At 33.1% G+C, this 22722-nt stretch overlaps 4 protein-coding genes across 4 annotated transcripts; 2 read left to right on the top strand and 2 right to left on the bottom strand.

Annotated features, from left to right (window-relative positions):
• Positions 1-1840: 1840 nt before the first annotated feature.
• On the bottom strand, positions 1841-7072 carry LOC123899786 (coatomer subunit delta-like). The gene is made up of 12 exons (XM_045951008.1): positions 6934-7072; positions 6798-6856; positions 6014-6053; positions 5674-5897; positions 5039-5281; positions 4764-4938; positions 4293-4597; positions 3296-3494; positions 3054-3207; positions 2653-2715; positions 2456-2552; positions 1841-2235 (listed from the first exon to the last, which is right to left on the bottom strand). The coding sequence occupies exons 2-12, from the start codon at positions 6798-6800 to the stop codon at positions 2146-2148; spliced, it is 1593 nt and encodes a 530-aa protein (XP_045806964.1). The 5' UTR covers positions 6801-6856; positions 6934-7072; the 3' UTR covers positions 1841-2145.
• A 2172-nt stretch (positions 7073-9244) lies between these two features.
• LOC123899775 lies at positions 9245-11678 on the top strand. The gene is made up of 3 exons (XM_045950997.1): positions 9245-10111; positions 10583-10737; positions 11032-11678. Exons 1-3 carry the CDS (start codon positions 9514-9516, stop codon positions 11284-11286), a joined length of 1008 nt encoding a protein of 335 aa, XP_045806953.1. The 5' UTR covers positions 9245-9513; the 3' UTR covers positions 11287-11678.
• A 972-nt stretch (positions 11679-12650) lies between these two features.
• On the top strand, positions 12651-16104 carry LOC123899768 (ribonuclease H2 subunit A). Its single transcript, XM_045950984.1, has 7 exons — positions 12651-13027; positions 13111-13234; positions 13318-13405; positions 13842-13979; positions 14060-14147; positions 14243-14363; positions 15687-16104. Exons 1-7 carry the CDS (start codon positions 12871-12873, stop codon positions 15859-15861), a joined length of 891 nt encoding a protein of 296 aa, XP_045806940.1. The 5' UTR covers positions 12651-12870; the 3' UTR covers positions 15862-16104.
• Positions 16105-21714: 5610 nt separating this feature from the next.
• On the bottom strand, positions 21715-22722 carry LOC123899759 (replication protein A 14 kDa subunit A-like). Its single transcript, XM_045950972.1, has 3 exons — positions 22582-22722; positions 22038-22299; positions 21715-21812 (listed from the first exon to the last, which is right to left on the bottom strand). Exons 2-3 carry the CDS (start codon positions 22294-22296, stop codon positions 21748-21750), a joined length of 324 nt encoding a protein of 107 aa, XP_045806928.1. The 5' UTR covers positions 22297-22299; positions 22582-22722; the 3' UTR covers positions 21715-21747.

The following is a 22722-nucleotide window of genomic DNA, read 5'->3' as shown; positions in this document are numbered from 1 at the left end:
TCCAATAAAGTTTTCCTTGATTAAAAAGGTAAGAAAGTTTTTATCTCTATCTCTGATTTTTTTTTTCTTTCTTATTCTTTATAGTAACCTTGCTGTGCTTTTATTATTGTGATTAACTTTCATTTTTTAATTAAGCTTTTTAGTTCTAGATTCCGATTTGTAAGAATGTCTGATTGCAACATTGCTAATTTTAGTTATTTTTTCCTTATATATTGGTTTTGCTATTTTCTTTTTTTTTTTTTATATTAGTTATTTCTATTGTGTTTATCTTGTTTTGCTGTATGTGAAATATGATAATTTCTCTTTTGGTATTGATAACCTAGGTTTAGGGTTCAATGAATTCCGAAAGATTAGAGAACGGAATTCAAAAATTAAAACTGAATCAGACAGAAAATGAGTCTGATGCTATACCAAGTCAAGATTGGCAGTGACATTAAAAAACTTATAGGCTAAAGGGGCAAACATTAAAATATAATTTAGGTTTAAATGGTTTGTCTTTAGACTATGTTTAGTCATTGTGACTTATAATAATTCATGTTATTAACCCCACCAAATGGGAACAGCTTCTATATACTTTGTGCATTCAACTTATTCAATTGACTATAATTTAATTATTCATTTCAAAAAGTTAAGAAAAGAAAATGCTAACCTTATATTCAATAAGAAATGCATGATTCTATTGCTTTCCTTTAGGCCACTAAGTGATTTTACTTCCCAAGTGGGACTAGATGAATTGAAGATTGACAGTTGAGCATTTTATGCATGCATTTGTCGTAGTCATGATGATGAAGGTCCTCTATGTTTGAAATTGTCTGACCTTCTCCTACAGTTATATTTAAGAAGATAAAACTTTCGGACTCGGGCCTGTTTGAATTTAACTTATGAAAATAGCTTCTGCAAATAAATAATTTTTTATTAACAAAAATTGTATATATATTTTTTTTTATAGACTATCTTGAAAAACTTATAGTTATATATAAAAGCTTATTTATTTGCATATAATGTTTCATATAAGCTCAAAAATAAGTCAATTCAAATGAATCATTAAGTGTAAATATCCCTTTTAGGCCACGGCTGCAGCATAAGCTCAAAAATATGGGATACTGCAGAGGGCAAGTCCAGTTGAATACTTAAATTGCCAACCAAAAACTTATTTAGCCTTTTATTCAATTATTATTCAGACAATATTTATTTTACTCTAACTTTTAGAGAAAATGTCCTATGATTAATATTTAGTTCATTTGTGAAGTAATAATAGTTGTTGGCTTATATGAAGAAGAAAAAATGAATGATTTGGATTTGATTGATTATTTTAAAGGATCCTAACTAAAAACTTGAATTTGGATTGTTAAATTTAAACTTGGTATTAATCTAACGGAACACAATACTCATCATGACAGCTTCAGCCTTCAGAATTCAGATGCTTATAACTCAAGTTCAATATCTTAGATAGATCGACAATCATGAAAGCCTAATTATATCTAATAACACTGGCTATCTAATTACTCAGTGCATCACATTTTTTTCTCTATACTTGTACTAGTAGTATAATTACATAAAAATTATATCCATATCAAATGAAACTTTTTTTTAACACCATATCAAATGAAACTTAAAAAACTTAATTTATTGGATTTATTTTGATAGCAAGAAAGGGAGATAATATTTTTCTTTCTTCCAAATTAATATAATCAATGGCTTCATCTATAAGTCACACCAAACTGATGGTTTCCTTAATTTTCACACACTAGACATTAGTACCTCGACCCCCACAATCAGTGGTGGAATAATCCAAGTTATGGTGTCATTTTCAGTTCAATTTAACCATCATCAATCTTAATTCCCTTCCAAATTAATAGCATATATTATAAACTCCAATTAATAGTCAACAGGAGGGATGGGAAAGGCAACTTTCCACATAAAATATACAAATTATTATACAGACAAATATAGACGCACATTTAAGTTCCTGCTTAATTATGACAAATCATACTCAGGTGTTACGCATGGCAAATAAACCTAAATTATGAACTCATGAATGGTAACAAGTGATGTAACATGGCATATAGAAGCCAGCTGAAAAAAAAGAACTGCAACTGTGAAAGCAAAACTGTCATTGAAGCTTAAAGTTAAAAGGATAATCGATCATACAACTTGATAGTTCTCCGCTATCAATTGTGTTCTCTGAGCAAATTTGGGAGGATTACCACCCTTTAGCGGAATGATATTTGTAACCTGCAAGGAGAAGCCAAAAAAATTAAGGGAAATATAGCCCATCATTGTACACTCGAATAAAGTGATACTCATCTACATTTAGACATGCATAAGATTTCCATGCCAAAAATACTGAGTTCAATACATGTGTCAGTTTCAACCAGATCATTTCAAAAAAGCACTATGCATGCATGCATGCATACAAGTAAAGTCAGATGCAAAAAAATAACTTCAGACAAACCTTCAGGTCACTAAATGTATCAGTTGCCGTAAAACGAACTGAAATGGGAAAGAATGATGATGAATCTGTTTGTGGAACAACAAACTCCATTGACCCACTGCAAAATATATTAAGATCAAACAAAACACATCAAAAAATAGAAAGATAATAATATAGCTTAAGTTAGCTCTTAAACAACCATTCCAAATTTAGCATACCTGCGATTTGAATTATCAATCAGAAGGACAGACCACTCCAAAATGGAATTCCTAGAATCATACCTGCAACGCCAATTTTACCAAGGAATTATAAAAAAGGCTAGAATGTAATCTAACAACGTGAAATCAAATTATTTAGAACCATAAATAAAATATTAATGACTAAACTCGTGATCTTAGGAGAGGAGAGCAGGAGTGGAGGGGAAGCAGAATTAGTTTAATATAGTTCATATAAATCTAATCAGATAATTCAAGATTGCAGACAATTAACAAGTGTAACACAGTTTATTTCCAATACAAAACCACAAGGTTCATTTACTGCAAACTTCAACCTAAAACCCAAAAATCAAGGTTGTCCCTAACCCTTATCCAAAGGAAGAAAACAAAAATAATTTCCACACCTCCATTCCCCATCAATCTGACTAACAGATGGTGCTTCACGAAGAGCCGGAAGAGGTACTGATATCACAACATTCCGCAGATCAAACATTGATGAAGCCTCGTATTCAATGTTGACATAAGTTTCATTTCCAGAAGAAGAGGGCCAACAGTTGACTGTATTAGACATATATATAGCACACTGTAAGTTATAAATACATGAACACAAAGTAGTAGCCAACACCAATGATAGTTATAAACTCACTTGTCAGTGGCACTATTGACTCATCAGTGCTTTGCATTCTCCACTTTAAAAGTCCAACACCTGCAGCATCACTGGCTTGACCAGTGGGGAAAGGCCTGTTGGGATCCTTTAGACCTAGTATATATTCATTGGCAAATAACTCTTTATTCATGTTGGGGTGTGTCTTGAATGAGACGGCTTGATTGTCACCAGTCTGAACCTGCAAAAATAAGGAACAATATGTAAGGCTGTATCTTTTTAATATGTAAGGATGTATCTTTTCAAGGCTAGACAAAACCTAGGCTATATCTCAAGAGTCAAGACTGAAGGATGGTCAGAGCAGACAAGTATAGGAGAAATCAGATGTGGTATTTTATTACCAAGAAATAGGGAAAATCTCCCTGGATTACAATTTTTCCAATCTTCCAGGGTCTGCAACCTCCCTCCCTCCCTATGGCCCCAATTCTCACAAGAAAATACCAACTAACCATAACCAAAATGATTCATATTAAAAGCATGTGAAGTGGAAGGTTGCAGACTAACCAACTAACTTCAGAAGACTATAATTCTAAACAAGCTAGTACTGCTAGCTGCGATGAGTTCTAAACTCAATAACAAGAAGAAAGAAAACAAGTTTTTGAAGAAAACAAAGATGTGCTTTCACTTCTCAGAGTAATAGCTTTGGCTCTGCCAAGGAAGGAATTCTACTCACAACTGAGTTATCAGTGAGTTAAAAATGTATCAACAACTCCCTTTTCCTGCTCACTCTTCCCTTATATTTATATTTACAGTGAGTTATATTTATATTTATATTCTACTCACAACTTGAAAGTGTGCTCTTTGTGTACTATATTATTATTATTAAGATAAGATTCCCCTAATGCCAACGAGATTTAACTAAACAAATATCATGTTCATGTCAACAAATAGTTATTCATCAAGAGACAGCTCAAATTATGCAAAGCAGTAGTCCAATGGACACACGTGGAGGTAGAGATAGATAGTGTCAATTCAATACCTGAACTTGAATATGTCCATCCTCTTGGTTAAGAATTTGGAGAGACAATTGTCCTTGAACATCAAAGTTACTAACTCCACCATCTCGTTTCAGTGTCACATTTAGTTTCTCCTCGACAGTTAAAGTGATGGGATCAGTAAGTGGTGGGGCAGCTGACCGAGACGAGCCCAGCTTTGGCTGAACATCTTCATGAATGACCTCACCTTCTGCTTTCAATGATTCCAGAAACTGGTTTGTCTTTTGAGATTTTCCAAGCTTCATACCAAGACCCTTTGGTGGAGCATTGGCAGAGGCAGTTGGACGACCTAAGGAAGAGAATTACATAAATGAAAAGATTACTCCTTATTCAGAAACTTGTTAAGTTGGACATAGAATAAAGCACAGCCTGGATACTGCATGCTTCATTGCCATTCTAAGTCGTTGCATTTAAAAGCATTCTAGAAGAATTTCTGAAAGTTGGTGAAAACCAACCTTTAGGCTTGGTAGAAAAGGAATCCACATCAGTACTCAATCCAAAACCAGAGCCACTTCCAAAACCAGTTCCAGTGCTAGATAAGCTCAAATCACTTAAGCTATTTTCAATTCTTCCAGATCCCATTGATGTTAACGGACCAAATCCTCCTTTATCACCTCTATTCTTTTCAATCTGCACAATAAACATATTAAATTCAATTAAATATGTACAATCCCAGACTTAAAAGTTAAAACACAAAAAAATTAAAAAATAGTAGTCCATCCAATCATACCTTGCTCTTATCAATCTCACTTGCTTTCCGCTTCATAACATCCTTGGTTTCATTGATCTTGCTCTGCATAACCAGCTTGTGCAGCTTCTCTTCATGACTTTCCATCTCACAGTATTGCTTAACTTGTGCAACAGTCACATTTTCCTTGTGCCCAAGAGAGATGACTTCATCAAATGCAAAAATCAGCTCAAAGGCATGTTTGCAAATACCCTCTTCGTCAAGGGAATAAGAATATTCAGGGACCTACAAATATTAAGCAATGAATTGAACATGAGAAAATATTTTGATAAGTTTAATTCCAGGGCTCTAAAACTGATTCAAAAAGGTAATATAACTCCTGCTAAAACCATTTCATTGATCCTAAACCTTCCTATAAAATTCAATGTACTAAACACTGTTTAAATGAAGAAGTGGAACTTATGCATCTCAAATTTGTACCATCAAAACCCTATGAAAACACCAATTTGACAAGAAATTGGGAAGACAGGGCACAAAAAATCTAGATTCAGGCCAGCAAGTCATACCAAGTTAACAACAAAACCAATAATGCTCTTAAAAGGATGAAAACACCAACCAATTGAAAATAAATAGATTTGAGAACACAAGTTAAATTTGAAGTATCAGAGAAAGAATACAAGTTTGGAGAGGAGTCTTAGAGTATCTATATCTTCCAGTATGTTGCTCTGTTTGTTTGTCACAAGAAGCAGATACAGAGCTTCTATTGGCTGGTAAACATAGCGCACGTTGTCAGTCTCGATATATGTGTGTTGTTTCCCGGTGCCTATCAACTTGGGAAATGCAGCTAGAAGTCCCTCAATTCTTATACGAGACATATCCACAAACTGTCTAGAAACTAGCACTGCAAACAAAAAGCAAAAGGTTATTGGCATAAGGCTATGGGTGTTGAATCCATAATTATTTAGGCACCATTAAGGATAAAAGACCTCCGGTGAGTCAGGGGCACAAGGAACTCACCTTTACCAGATTTGCCAACAATTGATGCAGCAAGGACAACCTGTAAAAAAAACAATTAAAAAAAATAAATGAAGAAGAAATAAAAACTAGGTTTAAATATGATATTAGTCCTTGCACATATAACACTTTTTGGTTATAGTCCTGTAGGTTTTTTTTTTCGGTTCAGTCCCTGTAATTTTAAAAATTTAGTCCCCGACATCATAAGTGGCCCAGTATAATCATGCAATGTGGCGCCACGTGGCCGAATCAGGTTGTGTTAGGGACTGAAGCCAGCCATTTTTTAAATTGCAGGGACTGAACTAACAAAAAACTCAGGACTAAAACCAAACAATGCTACAATTACGGGGGATATCATCATATGTAAAACCAGGAGCAGATAGGATTTTTTTTTCCTAAGCCAAGCAGATTACTCGTACAATCAATCTCATCACAATTTTTGGATGAAATCAAACATTAAAAGTTAAATAAGCTTGCACCGGAAGATTCAATATTAAGAAGTAATCTTGAAGACAAATCAAGCTAAAAAATACCAAAATTAAGAAGAGAAAATTTATAGAAAAGGATTATGATTCTGACAATTTCAATTTCCAGATCAGGGATTAAAACTGTATATATTCATTGATATAACAAAATTGGAGTAACTAAACTAACTACAGGCTCGCCCAAACATCTTCAGTACCAAAATTATTGGTTGAACATGAATAAACAATAAATACTGAAATCAAGAGGGGGAAAATAAAGCAATAAGTGAGAAAATGGTTAAGCAATGCGAAAGAAGAGTTACCATTTTTCCGTTTGATAATTGAATTGAGGAAAATGGCTTGTTCTAATCTTGATTTGGATCTGCAAAAAAAAATATCAAACAAATCAATCGCATTGTTAACTGTCAAGAGCCAGTGATTGAGAGAGAGATAGCATACCAAAGCAGGATCTGAGATTTGGGTACTGTGGATCTGATCTGATCTGACTCGCAGAGAGAAAAAAGAGAAGGAGGAATCGTAGCAATTAGCAAAGATTCAATTTATTTATTTATTTATTTATTTATTTTTATTATTATTATTATTATTATTATTATTATTATTATTATTATTACGTTTATTTATTTATTTTTTTTATTAGCCTTATTTACGTTTATTTTATTATTATTACTATTACGTTTATTTATTTAAATTTTTTTTTAAGGAGGGTTTAACTGTTTTAGTATGAAGAAGAGCATGGACGTGACCGGAGGAAATCCGGTATAAATCAAAACGATTCAATTCCTTTTTAAAATTTGGCCTGCTTAACTTAACACAAAAATAATTTAATGCTCAAGATTTCACTCGACAATTACTTTAACAAGAGAATCTATTCCCGAAAAACACAACAATCACATCGTAAACTAATTTCTACACATAAGTTACACTATACTTCGTAAACTAATCACACTTAAACTAACCTCTACACATAAGTTAGACATAAATGACTAATTAATTACAGTTGAATACTACTCATAAAACATCAAATTATAATTTAAGAAACACCTTATATTTGCAAGAGCATCTGCAAACATATTAGTTTCACAATAAGTATGTTGAATCTTAACTTCTCACTCTGACTAGAGTAACTTTCCAACATAATCTTCAATAGCATGAACTCACACGATTTGTTACTTGCAACATAAGCACGACTAATTTAGAATCAATCATTAGTTCCACGTTTAGGTATCTCATACAATAAATATAGTGTAGTCCTTCAAACACACCTCACAACTACAATAAATATAGTGTAGTCCTTCAAACACACCTCACAACTTTACTACAAATGAACTAGATTTTAGTAAAACCACCAAGCCATTATTCATCGGTTCCTCTCACAATTTCTCCAAACCTCACAACTTTGCTACAAATGGACTACAAAAGAATTTTAGCAAAACCACAAGCCAGTTTTCATTACTTCCTCTCACAATTTCTCCACACCCTTAGACGCCCCATACTTATGGGCCATTAGTGTTCATTGTTCAACATCACTCACCCATTGATTTGAGGCTTCAGACTAATTTGCACAACATCTCGATTACACATGACAATGATATTATATTCTTCTTTATTGCTTCCTCGAAATCATGTACAAAAACAAACAATCTCTTGTTCTAGTCAAGGAGGACAACAAAAACTATCATAATGAACTTATTTATTTGCCATCTCCAAAGAACATAATATGTATAGTAGCCCTGATACTCTGGCTAATTCTTCTACTACCAAGTCCATGTTTACCTTTTAGAACTTCACACCATAAATCTGAGCCTTTATTATACAACTCCTAGTTCTACCCCAATTACAAAGACCCCTCATATATTAGGCTGAGTTATAATATCTCATTTAACAGTATGATATTTCCTTCCCTTATTAGCGTCACCCCGAATAAATCGACGTTACACTTTGTGAATTTCATCAATTAATTACAAGTTTTGGAATTTTGTTTGTTATCATGGGATACATCGGAATAGCATCAATAACACTCTTAGTCGGAGTAAAAAAATTAAGAGAAAACATGTGCCCACTTGGTAGTATATTATAGATAGTAATTGTACATTAAAAATTATGCATTTCATATCTTTAGGAAGTTAACAATTGATTTGTTCGAAACATAAATATTATTCAAAGTATCCTTAACATGTATCATGTGCCCTAAAGATATATGTTATCATGACCCAAAAATTTAAAATGAAATGGAGAACATTTTTTTTTAAAAAAAATACACTTAATTATGGTTATGGTCTCTCTATTTTTTCTCAATTACAAATTGACCATCCATTTTAAAATCACCCAATTTAAATATCTCATTCCTTTCTCAATTTCTCTAAACGTCTTTCATTCCTCATTTCTTTCGCAATTATTTTATTATTTTTTTAGTGAAGAACGAAATAGAGAGGAATAAATAAGATGAAAAAAATTGAAAGAAAACGATCTAATTTGTCGGGAGACATTCTCTAACATGACGAGATTGAGCATTTAGTTTAGTAGCATGTGAAAATATCTAGCAATTTATTTATATTTTTAATGTTAGCATTTAATTTAATTTAATTTACTCACATACACTAATAAAGTTGTTTTTTGGTTGTATTATTTGCACCAAAAATATCTTGACTCCGGTCAAAAAAATAATCTTGACCATATTGCTGTAATAATAATAAAAGAAAAGAAAATACATAGACTTTTGAATTTCTTTCTTCCAAACCAAGCATAAATCAACGTCACATGGTATCCTTTTCTCACAGCTTCAAATCTAAGTTACCACCAAACCAAACCAAACCAAACCCAACCCACTTCTCTCTCTCTCTCTCACTTTCAACACGGTCGGTGCTTACGGCGTCGTTTTCATTTCGTTTTAGTTTCACCCTCATAATCTTTATTTCACAATCCCAATCATCATTATCTTAATCCATTCACTAATCTCCAATCACAACCATAACAACACCTTCACTGAACACTTCACTTCAACCTCTTCTTTTTTCTTCAATGGGTAACTGTTGGACTAAGTCGGAGAAATTAACGGCTGAGATTATACCTCACGATGGAGCTAAAGTCTATCCAACGGTCCGTCTATACGGTTCACCAAAAAGCATTCTCGCAGCATACATTCGTTTCTCTCTTCTTCAAAAATCCGTTTCATTTGAATTCATTCCTTCTAACGCCACTCTCAGGGAACATATTCAAGGACCCGACCCGGACGGACACGTCACTCTTCGGGTTGGATCCGAAGTTGTTTCGGGTTCGCGGGAGACACTGTTACGGTTTATTGACGCACGGTTTCCGAATCTGACGCCGGTGGGTGGCGGCGGAGGTGGTGGTGTGGAGGAAGGAACAACGCCGGTGATGGTGACGGTGACGAGACTGCAGCATAAGAGTATGTTGTGGCATGTGGAGAGGGTTTTGAGGTGGGCGGAGGATCTTGTGACACGTGGCGGGAAGAAGGCTGTTGATCCTTCTGTGGGAACTCCTGGGATGGAGATTAAGAAATTTGCGAGAAGTTATTCGGAGCTGTTGGAGGTTATGATGGAACATGCTCAGATGGAAGAGACTCTTCTCTTCCCTTTCTTTGATGCTGCTGATAGAGGTAGTAACAATTTTTGTATTATTTCTTATATTTTTTCTTTCATTAATAAAAATTGAATTTTGCAATATGTGTCATTCATGTTTTAATTGGGTTTATTTGTGCATAAGATGTTTTTGGGTTTTGGGGAGGATTTCGAAATTGATTTGTTGAAAAATGAGAATATGATGAGTGAGAAGCTAGCTATAAAGCACGATCATCAGACACGACACACACACAGACATGTGGACACCAATAATAACATAATTCAATGTAATTTTGCGTGTTACACTGAAGTGTGTCTGAAATTGGGACACACCTAATCCAAAGAGTGTCTGTGCTTCGTAAAGCTAGCGGTGATTGATGAATTGTTAAATTAGTGTTTTGGTGTTGTATGTAGTTTTTTCATTTTGGGTGATATGTTTGGTTGGCTTTGAGGAGTGAAGTTTACTTTACTTGCCTTTGAAGTAATGCTTTTGGGGAAAAAAAATGCAGGGCTTTGTAAAGCTGCAAAGGAGGAACATGCTAGGGACTTACCTCTCATGAATGGTATCAAAGAAATCATAAAATCTGTTGGTGTTTTAGGCTCAGGTAGCCGTGATTTTCAAGAGGCCTTGTACAATCTTTCTGCTCGCCTCAAGTTATTGCTGGTAAGTTTAAAATAATCCTTTTTTGTGGAATCTCTGTTTTTGTTTGTAAATTTAGTAATATTATTTATTGATAAATAAACTAATTGTTGATATTATGTGCAACCAAACAAGAAACTAGTTAGTTTACCGGAGCATGATGACTCTCTTCATTTGGTTGTTATAATTTGATAAAATTTTGTATGTATTTGATTTCATAGTGCCTATTTGTGGCAATTTTTGTAGTTAATTTGTGATCTTCTGATTTTTTATTTTATTTTAATATGGGCCTTCATTTGTTTGTTAATTTGTCATTAGGGCCAGTGCAAACAACATTTCAGGGAAGAGGAAGTGGAATTACTTCCACTAATGGAGGCATTAGAGTTAAGCAAAGAGCAAGAAGAGAGTGCACTAGATCGATGTTTTGATGTGATGCAAGGAACACATGGTCGTTTGTTGAAGTTTTTTCTCGAAGGGCTTCAACCTCGTGATGCTATGAAGTACTTAGATTTGATTAGCATGTGTAGTAACAAAGAGAAAATGGAATCAATGCTTCAAATAATAGTTAAGTGAAAAATATTGTTAGCAAACTCAATCATCACATACACATGGATGATCTGTGAAACTTGCTTTGTTAATAGATGTAACATTGTTTTGTTTTTTAGTTGATTCTTCTAGTGGAAGCACCCAACACTGCACACACTGCACATGATATGGGACATTCTTCTTCAACATGTTAGCTTGGCCTATTGATTAGGGGAACAAAAAGTAGTGATAGTATTTGGAAAAGTAGGGTATTCTCTTTTTTCTCTTTTCCTCTTTTCCTTGTGATAGTTTGGATAAGGTTGTCATGAATATATTCCTCAGTAATCCAAAGTATATGAACTCAAATTTATTCAAAAAGTATTTGAGTATACTAGTTTGTTAAATTGCTTGTGGATTGGTAATAAAATAGTTTGTTAAAATTCCTTAGCCATGTTTACTAGTACCAACTCATTTTGTTCTTAAGTCAGCTTCCTTGCTACTACCTAATAATTAAGTTTCTGCTTGGATCTATCATCTATGTGATTTAGAATTTTATAATGCAGTACTACTATCTTTCTAATATTACATTTTGTAAATCTCAAGACTCATAACATCATAATTGTTACTATCATTCTGCCACTTTTTTGTTCACATGTAACATTGCCAATACGGCACTTCCACCTTCCATTATTTTTCCAATTATGGTTACTATTGCCAATCCACTACTGCTATCTTAACCACCTCTCAGTTTCACTGCCATTATTAACAATTTATCAATTATCATCTACCACTTCCATTGTCACCTCATTATTGTTACCTCTACTTCACTCATCTTTTATTACAATCACACAATGCTACCACAGGAGAAGCTTCACTATCATTAGCACCATTTTAACCACTAACCACACTTTCAACTTTAACTACGACCAACGCTAACCTATTTGTGAAACGCTTCATATGTGTTGTTACCTCTGTCCTAATGTTGAACTTATCATTGAATCGCATTAATCAAATAATGTAATGTAGATATTTTATGAAAAATGTTAATGAGTGCTATTTAGTAGTAGTATTAGTTAAGAAAACATATATGAAAATATCATATTGGAGATGGTGTAATCAATTTTTTTTGTAAATTCTTTTTGTGTCTTTAATAAGAGTCGATATTTGTTATCACGACCTTTATTTTATTATTTCTTTGTCTATAATTCATCATTTATTGATGGGTAAGTGACTATATAGATTTATATTGACCAATTATAAAATTCTCATCTTTAATCTTATCAACAATTTCTTGGACTAGTCTCGACAAGTCGTCCAGCTAAACCAATTGAACCAATAACGGGTCCAATAACACTTTTTCAATTACTTATAATAATAATAATAATAAATGTACCCAAAAAAAAATTAATAATAAACACTTTAAACCAAGTCATTAGATTTGATCTAAGAAGAAGAAAAAAAACTTTAAACTTGTTGCCCTAAAATTGGAGGCGACCAGGCAGGTAAGGTTTATATACTATATGGCGGGAAGTTGAAAATGAAAAGCTATATATTTATTTATTTATTTATTTATTCATCGGAAAGAAAGAAATTGTGCGGCGGTTGTTTTTGTTTGTTCCCTGGGAATCGAAAATGGGATCTGAAACTATGGTTCCAGAATGGGCATCGGAGCCTTGCATAATGGGAATTGACGAAGCTGGAAGAGGTCCTGTTCTTGGTCCTATGGTCTATGGTTCCTTATACTGTCCTCGCTCCTACCAGAATACCCTAGCTACTCTCAGTTTCGCAGGTACGTCCGTACGCACTCTCTCAACTTCATTCTCGAGACCTTTATTCATTATAAATAATTGATAATTGATTTTGTTGGAATAGATTCTAAGACACTGAAAGAAGACAAGAGGGAAGAATTATTTGAATCTTTGAAAACCAATGATTCTATTGGATGGGCTGTTGATGTCATTGACCCTAAAGAACTCTCTGCTAAAATGCTCAAGAAGTAATAATAAACCAACAAATCTTACTCCTTTTCTTTTCTTTTTTCAATTTCACTTACAATTTTGTTTCTTGTAACTTTACCAGGAATAAGATAAACTTGAATGAGATATCACATGATTCTGCCATGGGTCTCGTTGATCGGGCGCTCAAAATGGGAGTGCTTCTAACTGAGGTGAAACTACATTTTAAGTATCAACTATATGCACATTCTTTTAAATTAAGCTCACCCAAGCAGCTGCACATAGCACATTTTATACATTATTTTGCGGGCACTCTGCTAAGAGTCCTTCATCGGATGTGAGATGACTTGAATATAAGTTTATAAGTAGAGACAATCCTCACCTTACAAGCCGGTCTTGTAAGGTTGAGTTAAGTCCAACTCCCAATTTTAATATAGTATCACAGCCTCCTCCAAGATCCGTTTGACCACCTGCTATCGGGTTTCCGCTATCAGGTCACCCACCATTTATATCCACGCCCAATAGCGCTGGACATGAGAGCGTGTATTAAGAGTCTCACATCAGATGTGAGATGAACTGAGTCCTGAACATTGTAATAATCGAATTATTGTTACATAGATAAGAAATGTATAATTTGTGCTTTTTCAGGTTTATATTGATACAGTTGGAGATCCGGGGAAATATGAGACGAAACTTTCTAAAAAATTTCCATCTATTAAATTTGTGGTTGCAAAGAAGGCTGATAGTCTTTATCCTGTTGTCAGTGGTGCTAGCATAGTTGCAAAGGTACCTAACTCTCACTTAATATAATTACCTGTTGTATACAGTTTTATTGTCGACTTGTAACCTTTAATACGATCTTTCAGGTCACAAGAGACCGAGCTGTGAGAGAATGGGTGCTTGATGAGACTGCTGATAACATGCACAGGAATTTCGGCTCTGGGTATCCTGGAGGTGAGAAGGTTATGACTCATGAGTACATATCATAGTCTACTATTCTGATCAACATTGTACTTACAATAACTATGGTTATGTTTTTGTTTGTGTAGATCCTACAACCAAGTCTTGGCTAGAACATCACAAACATTCTATCTTTGGTTTTCCAACATTGGTTCGGTTTAGTTGGGGAACTTGCAGCTCATATTTTAAAGGTGGTGCTGAAGTCTTATGGTAAGCATGCTTTCTTAATCTTCCCAACAATTTATGAGTGTATACCGCACTTGTTTTCAGTTATAGTTATAAAATATCCCTTAGTTTGCCTGTGTTTCTTCGTTTTCAAATTTTTGTTTAAGATACATAAAAAACTTTTTTCATTGTTTCTTGCACAAAACTTTGTTTCTGGTATAAGATTTTGGATTTGGTCTTCGGTAAACTTGATCCAAACTTATCTGCACTTTAGCCTTTTCTTTTTCTTGCTTTAGTCTAATTCCACCAAGTTCGTTCTTATCCAATTTTCCCCCACTCAAGTTTCTTTTCTGATCACATTCCCTGCTGCTGAAAATGAACACTGTTTCTGCCTCTTCTTCTGGGTTAACAAAAGTAATATTCTTATTACTTATATAACAGGTAAACTTGAATCATTCTAGGAAAAGTATGTTAAATTATGGGAGATTGTTTGCATAATAAAATTAATCTCTAGAGTGTCTGTGATAGTTGATACGCCGTAAACTACCAACTTGTGCTATATTTACGACATCCCCTACATGGTCTTAACACCACCGAAACATCCTTATTGATTTCAAAGTCACTTGTGCTATATTTACGACATCCCCTACATGGTCTGTAACTGATTTCAGATTCATTAGTAGGAACTAGGAACCTGGAACTGTCCTTTATATCTTGACTTCCTTATCCTTATTCTAGAACCTTCACCTGGGAATCAGAATCTTCCGTACTTTGTCCTTAGTTAGCCTTTGTTTGTCTCATTTCCCCTTCCTCACTTTAGCTCTAGGGAATGACTCCTACTCCTCACTATACCTCAAAATTAAAAGACAAAACTCTAGTTCAGCTCGGGGTTAGGCTTATGTGTCCTACCTTGCCATAATCAAGATTGACAACATCTTCGGACCTTGGCCTTGAAGTCGAGTTACTCTCGTGCCCAAACTCCAAAGACTGCAGTGCATTTTCTTGTCAACAAAAGATAAAGAGTAAATCATTTATAAAGTCAAAAGTGTATTGCGAAATATTCAATTGTCCTTGAAGATTAAGGTGTTAGGTGTGGTTTTACATTTTTAACACAAACTTTGCATACAAACTTTAAACTTGAAGCTTGAACAATGCATAGGTCTGTTAGGCCTTATAAAATAGGTTGTGTTCCCCTGCACCCGTAATGGTATCTTTCATGAAAGATGAAGGATGAAATTAAACTCCATTCTGTTTATATATGGGGAAAATCACTTTTAATTGTTCTCTTCATTTCTATGTTCCAAGCCTTATGTGCTAGCTAGGTGTGTATGCTTATTTATCTTTGTTAAAACTCTGAAATTTTGATAGGGAGTCTGACTTGGATGAAGATGGCGGCAGCAATAATAATGGGAAGCGGCAACTGAAATTAAAAAATATGGGTTTTACCACATCCAAGAAGAGAAGTGAAGAAATAGAATCAAGTGGTAAAGGGCGTTCTAGGTTTTTTCAGACTCGGAAACTGGAGCACCTCAGTCATTTCTAAAAATGAGCCCTAAGTGCTGTCTTTGCATTATCAAAGTAATTTACAGCTATTTGAAATTTTAGAATATTTGAGAGCATTTTGTGTATATATATATGCTTTCTATGATGATTCTGTCACACTCTGTAACCAGATGTGTACTAGTATTGTGTTAATTTAATTAGTATCTTTGATGTAAGTTGAATTTGAATGCACCTTTGACATCTGAATGAGTGATTGAAATAGTTGAATTTTACGTTTCTCCCACCTTTATTTTGATTCCCTTTAATCAGACCTTATGTCTCATGTGGATTGTAGTTTTCTTGTTTTGAGCTTTTTGCTCCTTTTATTGAAGAAAAATCTGTGCAAAAAGCACAGGAAATTTGAAAGAAAGTAACAAAAACGATTTTTGAGCAGGGTAAAATAAGTATAAAACTATTACATATATCAATTTTGCTGGACAACTTTAATATTACTAAAGATCGACATTAGTGCTCTGTATAAACTGTTACATTCAACTTGCAAACACTGCTTCAAATTTGTATCTTTAGGAAAATCAATTATGTAAAACTATAGTATTTGTTAGCACCTTCTGCTTACATGAATCTGTAAACTTATTGCCTTTCTATGTTTTTTTTTTGACAATAATGTCTTTCTATGTTGTTAATTTGATATTTTGAGCATGTAAACATTCATTGATACATTCAGTATGGTGTCACGAATTCTAACCGAACAAAATACATCACTCACTCACTCATTATTAGGGCAGTAGAAAGTAGAAAACATCATAGTAAAAAGAACATGTAACATTTGTTGCATAACATACTGAATTATTTTGCACTTTCTATGTTAACAAAAAAAGCATAAATTATTTTACACTTTCTATGTTAACAAAAAAAGCATCATGAGAGGATAGACAAATATTATCATAAGCATTGAGGAATTTTTTATTTCACGATGCTAAGTTACCTTGCATTTAAAAAAGAGAGGTTTTCACATAATAGAATCACATGGGTAAGGATGAGAGTTTGTGTTTTGAATGTAATCCATAACCTTGGGGTCATTATAATATAAGATAAGTTAATTTCATTGCTAGCTTGTTTAGATCACTAAAAATCTAAAAAAAATCATCATAATCATCACCAATATTTCTCTAATCTTCTCTTATAAAATCAATATAATTTTCTTCAACCGAAATTCTACCCTATTACTGATTAGTCCTTGATTTAATACTCTTTTTATTATGACGACGTCCTCGTGCACTTGTGAGCGTGTCAAAGTCGTAAGTATCTAAACAAGTATGAGTATTTAAAGTCATAAGTCTTTCACCAATTTTTCTTTTTTATTTTCCACTAATGGAAATTTTCGATCATTTTTGGATCTGCTATTTGAGACGATTATTCTCCTTGTGTAAATCTTTGTTCATGACCCTCTCTTTGTAGAGTTCTTCTCTCTTTGTTAAGTTCTTCATTAGCCTTTTTCAACTTGACTTCGAACTCTTTGAGCTTTTTTGTTGTAGTTGTCATTCAACTTCAAAATAAAGAACAGTATAATCGATAAGAGGAAAAAAGAAAAAGAATCAATGTAAATAAATTAATTAATTAATTAAATCACATAAATTAAAAAATAAATAACAATCTCTACTTGCTTCTCCGGCACCCTACAGTAACAAACTTCTCCTTCACCTTCCGATCAGCTTGTTTCTTCTCCGTCGCATAACTTTCGGGGTTTGTTTTTGCTTAAACATTAAACGTTAGATTTTATTAACCAGGCGATGATAGAGAGTATTACAATTGCAGAAACATAGTTATAAAAAAATTAGTATATAGAGTCCGCGTGTTGTTGATTAAATTGAATCTGTTGATCTAGTTTCACATGCATTTTCCAGACATATAGTACCATATTTACCTCTCAACACTTGATCAGTTTACTACTTCATGCCGAAAGTTTACTACTCATCAATTAAGTATCGATAATCAGCTCGCTTAAGTATCAATAATCACTATCGATAATCGTTTGTTTCTCTAAAACCCGACATATTCACCAAATTATATCTAAATTAACTAATATATATCGATAACAAGAAAGGAATCTACCTTCTCAACAGATTCATCATATTTGGCCTCCTCCTTCTTCTTCATAGCAACCATAGCAAGATTGTCAAGAGCGTTTAACGCAAAGCGACGTTTCATTCTCTTGTTTCGTCGTAAATAACAAATCATCAAATTAAAAAAAAAAATAATAACAAACAACAACAACAATAAAAAAAACAATAACAAACAACAACAATAACAACAACAACAACAACAACAACATGCAGAATCATACAAAAAGATGGTTGTAGACCAAATCTGCCAAATGAGCAAGGACGACAAGCAGCGTCTCTATTTCAAAACCAAGGAGGAAGATCGAATCTTGATGAAAAGAACAAATATGCAACTTGAAGAGATCAATGAAGTGATCAATGAAAAGGTGACTACTGACTTCAGACACATTACTTATGCATATTTGGTTTACTTTTTATTACATAATTTACTCTTAGTATATAATTATTTATGGACCATCAAGTGGGGTTAGGATCTGCTTTTGCTTGACTATTTTGTTGGGAAGTTTATGCTGTTATTTATATTTTTGTAGTTCAAGAATGGATAAGCTAAAAATATAGTCACATGGTTTTGCGTATAACAATTTGATTCAGTTTGTGTTTATTCTGAAATTGATATATTTAGTTGTTTTACCAGGAGATGGGTGACAAAAAGAGGCTTGAGATGACTGAAAAGTTGATTGTCATAGGAAGCCACGGAACAAAAGTCTACGAAGGCAGATGGCAAACGCGGGATGCGGCAATAAAGCGCATCCCGTGCCATCAGACAGAGAAAGCTTCTAATGAAATAAATGCTTATATACAACATGACAAAATGCCTTTCATTCTCCGTTGTTTGTATCATGAGAGAGACAATGACTATTATAACCTAGTATTAGAGCGTGCAAATTGCAACTTATTGGAACTAATATTGGCTTGTAGAAGTAAAAACTGTATCTGTGGCCACAATAATAAAAAATGCAAAGATTTTTTGGAAATGGCATCCACAAACGAAAAATCTCGTTTGTAGGTCAGTGACGGTGTCCCAAGTCCTCTGTTAATTAAATTAATGAGGTAATTATTCAGTTTATTTTTGTTAATGAAATTAATTAGGTAATTGTTCCATTTATTTTTGTTAATGGTTTGTTTATTTTTGTTAATGGTTGCAATTGATGTTATCAATTACTAGTTAGATGATTTAATTTTACTTTTCAACATTGAAAACAAATATCACATTAAACAAATTATGTTGTTTGTCAAACATTATGTTAACAATTGAAACTCCCAATTTGGAATTAGAAACACCACTAATTGATACATGTTGGATCCTTTCATCTGCTCATCATTCTGGCACATAACTTAGTGTTATATAAGTAACATAATGTCATAACTGATTACCACAAAAACAACTTTCTCATACATAGGCGTACTTCCCAAAAACAACTTTCTCATACATTTAAACATCTAATGAACCAATTATTAAAGGGGACGCCACAACAAAGGTATGTTATTGAATTTCATTCTTTTGCATTTTACCTTTCAATTTCAGAAATAAAACTCTATTTTTCAATATTTGTTCATTTTAATCCATTTCTTCTCCATTCTCAAGTTGCGGAATTTTTGGTTCGCAACAGATACTTGAATATATTTGTGTTTTCCGTAGGCCACAGGTATCATCAATTATTTCACACCCTTTCTTTTGGAATTCCACGAAAAGCTTAGGTTTTACATGTGAGCTGCATAGAAAAGTCGATCGTTTGTTTGAGTTAAATGTTGCTGACCCTATAGTCATGGATTTAGAGAACTATAATACTGGTTGGAAACATCATCTTGGATGGGTTTCTGAACTCTCCCCCATGATGGAACTTACTGATTATTGTTATGATGCTAATGGTGATGCACTTTATAACCTTAATAGTATGAGAAACTTACTGAGTTACGGCCATTGATATCCCCACTTAGCTGAACTAATAGGGAATGTTTGATTTTGTTACGTCTAAAATTCAACCCAACTCTATTAAATTCTTTCTCCCAAAATTTGTCCATCCAATCTCCTTCTGCATTTCACATATTTTTAAATATTATTAATTAAACATAATTTATTGTAAAAAATAAAACATAATTTGAAAAACAAAGATTTAGGTCAAATCAATTTTATTTTAATTACCCTTAAATGCTTTGCATATAATTCCAAAATGTATGTCTTTCCTGGTTCGGTCTTCGAGAACTCATCAATGTAATCTATTAATTAAGAATTTTTGTTAGAATTTACACAATAATAAAGTGTTCAACAATAAAAAAGTGAATTAAAATTATTTTTACCTTGAATAACTGGGTCAATTTTTGTCTCTATAAATTCCTTTCCATCCTCTGAGTTGAGAAAGTTGATTGCTTTTTCGTAAATTATAGGAGCGGAGTTGATTGCTTTGTCGTAAGCTATAGAAATGGATTTTTCCTTCAAATTGTCCTAATGTATCGATAAATTAGTAATAATAATAATAATATATAGGAATCTAACTTCACCAAATTATGTTAAGAAAACGATGAAGAAGAAGGCGCCACAACCACAAAGATTTACAAGTCAAGAGGATCACAATTATAAGGAAGTCGTTGCAGTTGATGTTATCAATTACTAGTTAGATGATTTAATTTTACTTTTCAACATTGAAAACAAATATCACATTAAACAAATTATGTTGTTTGTCAAACATTATGTTAACAATTGAAACTCCCAATTTGAAATTAGAAACACCACTAATTGATACATGTTGGATCCTTTCATCTGCTCATCATTCTGGCACATAACTTAGTGTTATATTATTGAGTAACATAATAACATAATAAGTAACATAATGCCATAACTGATTACCACAAAAAAGACATACAGTTTGAAACTATTATGTGTATCAATTTTGCTGGACAACTTTATTATTACTAAAGATCAACATTAGTTTATCAATCTTCATTTTACTTAGAATAATTCTCTCGTTTATTCATTTTATTTTATTTTTACAGATATGACAAGTTGAATTGTTTTTGGTCCAATTTTTTTATGGGTTTTTTGTTCAATATAATGCTAAGAGATTTTTTTTTATTTGTTTTGTCCATCCTTTCTCTTCTTACTTTTTCTCTGTTCTAATTTTATTTATTATTTCTGTTCTATTTTTTTTTACTGATGATTTTGTCACCATGTACAACTTTCATAAATGGATTTTTAAAATGGGTGCTATCACATTTATCATCGTCCAACTCAATTACCTTAATATGGTCATTATCACTTATTTTATTTTTTTGACAAAGTCATTATCACTATTTTAGTGGTAGCATAATACTATAGTTCTAAAATTAAGTTTTGCGATAACTTTTGGTCTTGGTGAAACTTTTGATTGGTGAGAAGTGAGAACTATGTGAACCCTGCACTATTGTTTCATATTATTTCAATTTTTTGTTAAGGGAAGATATACACATTTATGTATGCAGAAATATTTGCAAGTTTAAGCAATTATGCAGAGGTTACAACAACTCAACAAGGCGTGAAACTAAATCCCTCACTTTAAAAAAACTGAGTATTGCTAAAGGCAATGAAGATTATGAGATAGACACATATATAAACCAAACTAGACATAGCATAAAAATAGTTAAGGGGATTTCAAAAACATAAAACAGTTCAAACAAAGCAAATGTCTGCATGTCGGATCCTCAAGAAAATAAACATATACATATATAGTAGTTCCTATCATAAAATGCTAAAAAGTATGCAGGTTCTTTTAGCATAAGAGCTGCAACTCAATTCCATCTGGTAGCTCGTCCATCAATCTTCAAGATCCCTAAAGAAACAGACTTTTGAATTGACCATTTGCTAGTTGGCATAACTGATTGTAAGAGTTGACATCTACAAAGAAGGCCGAATCAAAATCAACATAAGCGGTAAACATCGGAACAATAAAAATTTAAAAACCACTTAGTAGTGCCTAATTCCAATTTAGGGGTTTCAACGGTTAACATAATGTTTGACAAACAACACAATTTGCTTAATGCGACATTTTTTCCCCATGTCGAAAATTAAAAAGTAAATGATCTATAACTAGTAATTGATAACAACAATAATGCTTCATACCAAATGTGGCACCAAAGTCTGTGAAAATTTCAGCGCGGATAGAGTTGTTACTCTCAGCAATGCCAATAACTTCTACATAATTCATGACTGGGACTTGTGATGATAACCCTTTAACAGTTATCTGAGAGTCATCGGTGGATTTTCCTGTGATCGTCACGCCGTCAGAATGATTCACCTGAACCACTGTTCTTACTTTCTTTCCAATGAAATTGGGAAGAGACTGGGCATTGACAAACGCAGCAGGATTTGAAGTATCCATGTTCTGTAACAGAAAAGAAAAGATCAACAATATAAAAAAAAAAATCAAGATTTATATGCCTGACTCAAAAAAGATTAAGCAACTGAAATTTATGATTTCTGGGTAATGATAAAAAATACCAAATTAACATTCAACAAAAAGATCTGAAAAAATTAATGAATTGTTTTCAACAAAGTGTATGAGGACTTTCAACAAACATGATGAGTGCATAACGAAAAAAGGGGAATCTGATGGAGATTGAGTATAATGAATGGATTGAATCAGAGAACAAGAATTGAGAATTACCGTGTGTGATTGTTGTTTGGGAGGGTTGAAATTGAAACCCTAAGAATGAACGAAAGAGAAACCCTAAAAATGCGTTTTGCGTAATTTGAGTGTGCGCTATACAATAATAAGTAGTTTCTATGTATTGGGAGCGGAAAAAGC

The sequence above is a fragment of the Trifolium pratense genome, linkage group LG1, assembly GCF_020283565.1.
Source record: "Trifolium pratense cultivar HEN17-A07 linkage group LG1, ARS_RC_1.1, whole genome shotgun sequence".
NCBI classification, from domain to species: domain Eukaryota; kingdom Viridiplantae; phylum Streptophyta; class Magnoliopsida; order Fabales; family Fabaceae; genus Trifolium; species Trifolium pratense.
This window is presented reverse-complemented; position numbering and strand designations above follow the sequence as displayed.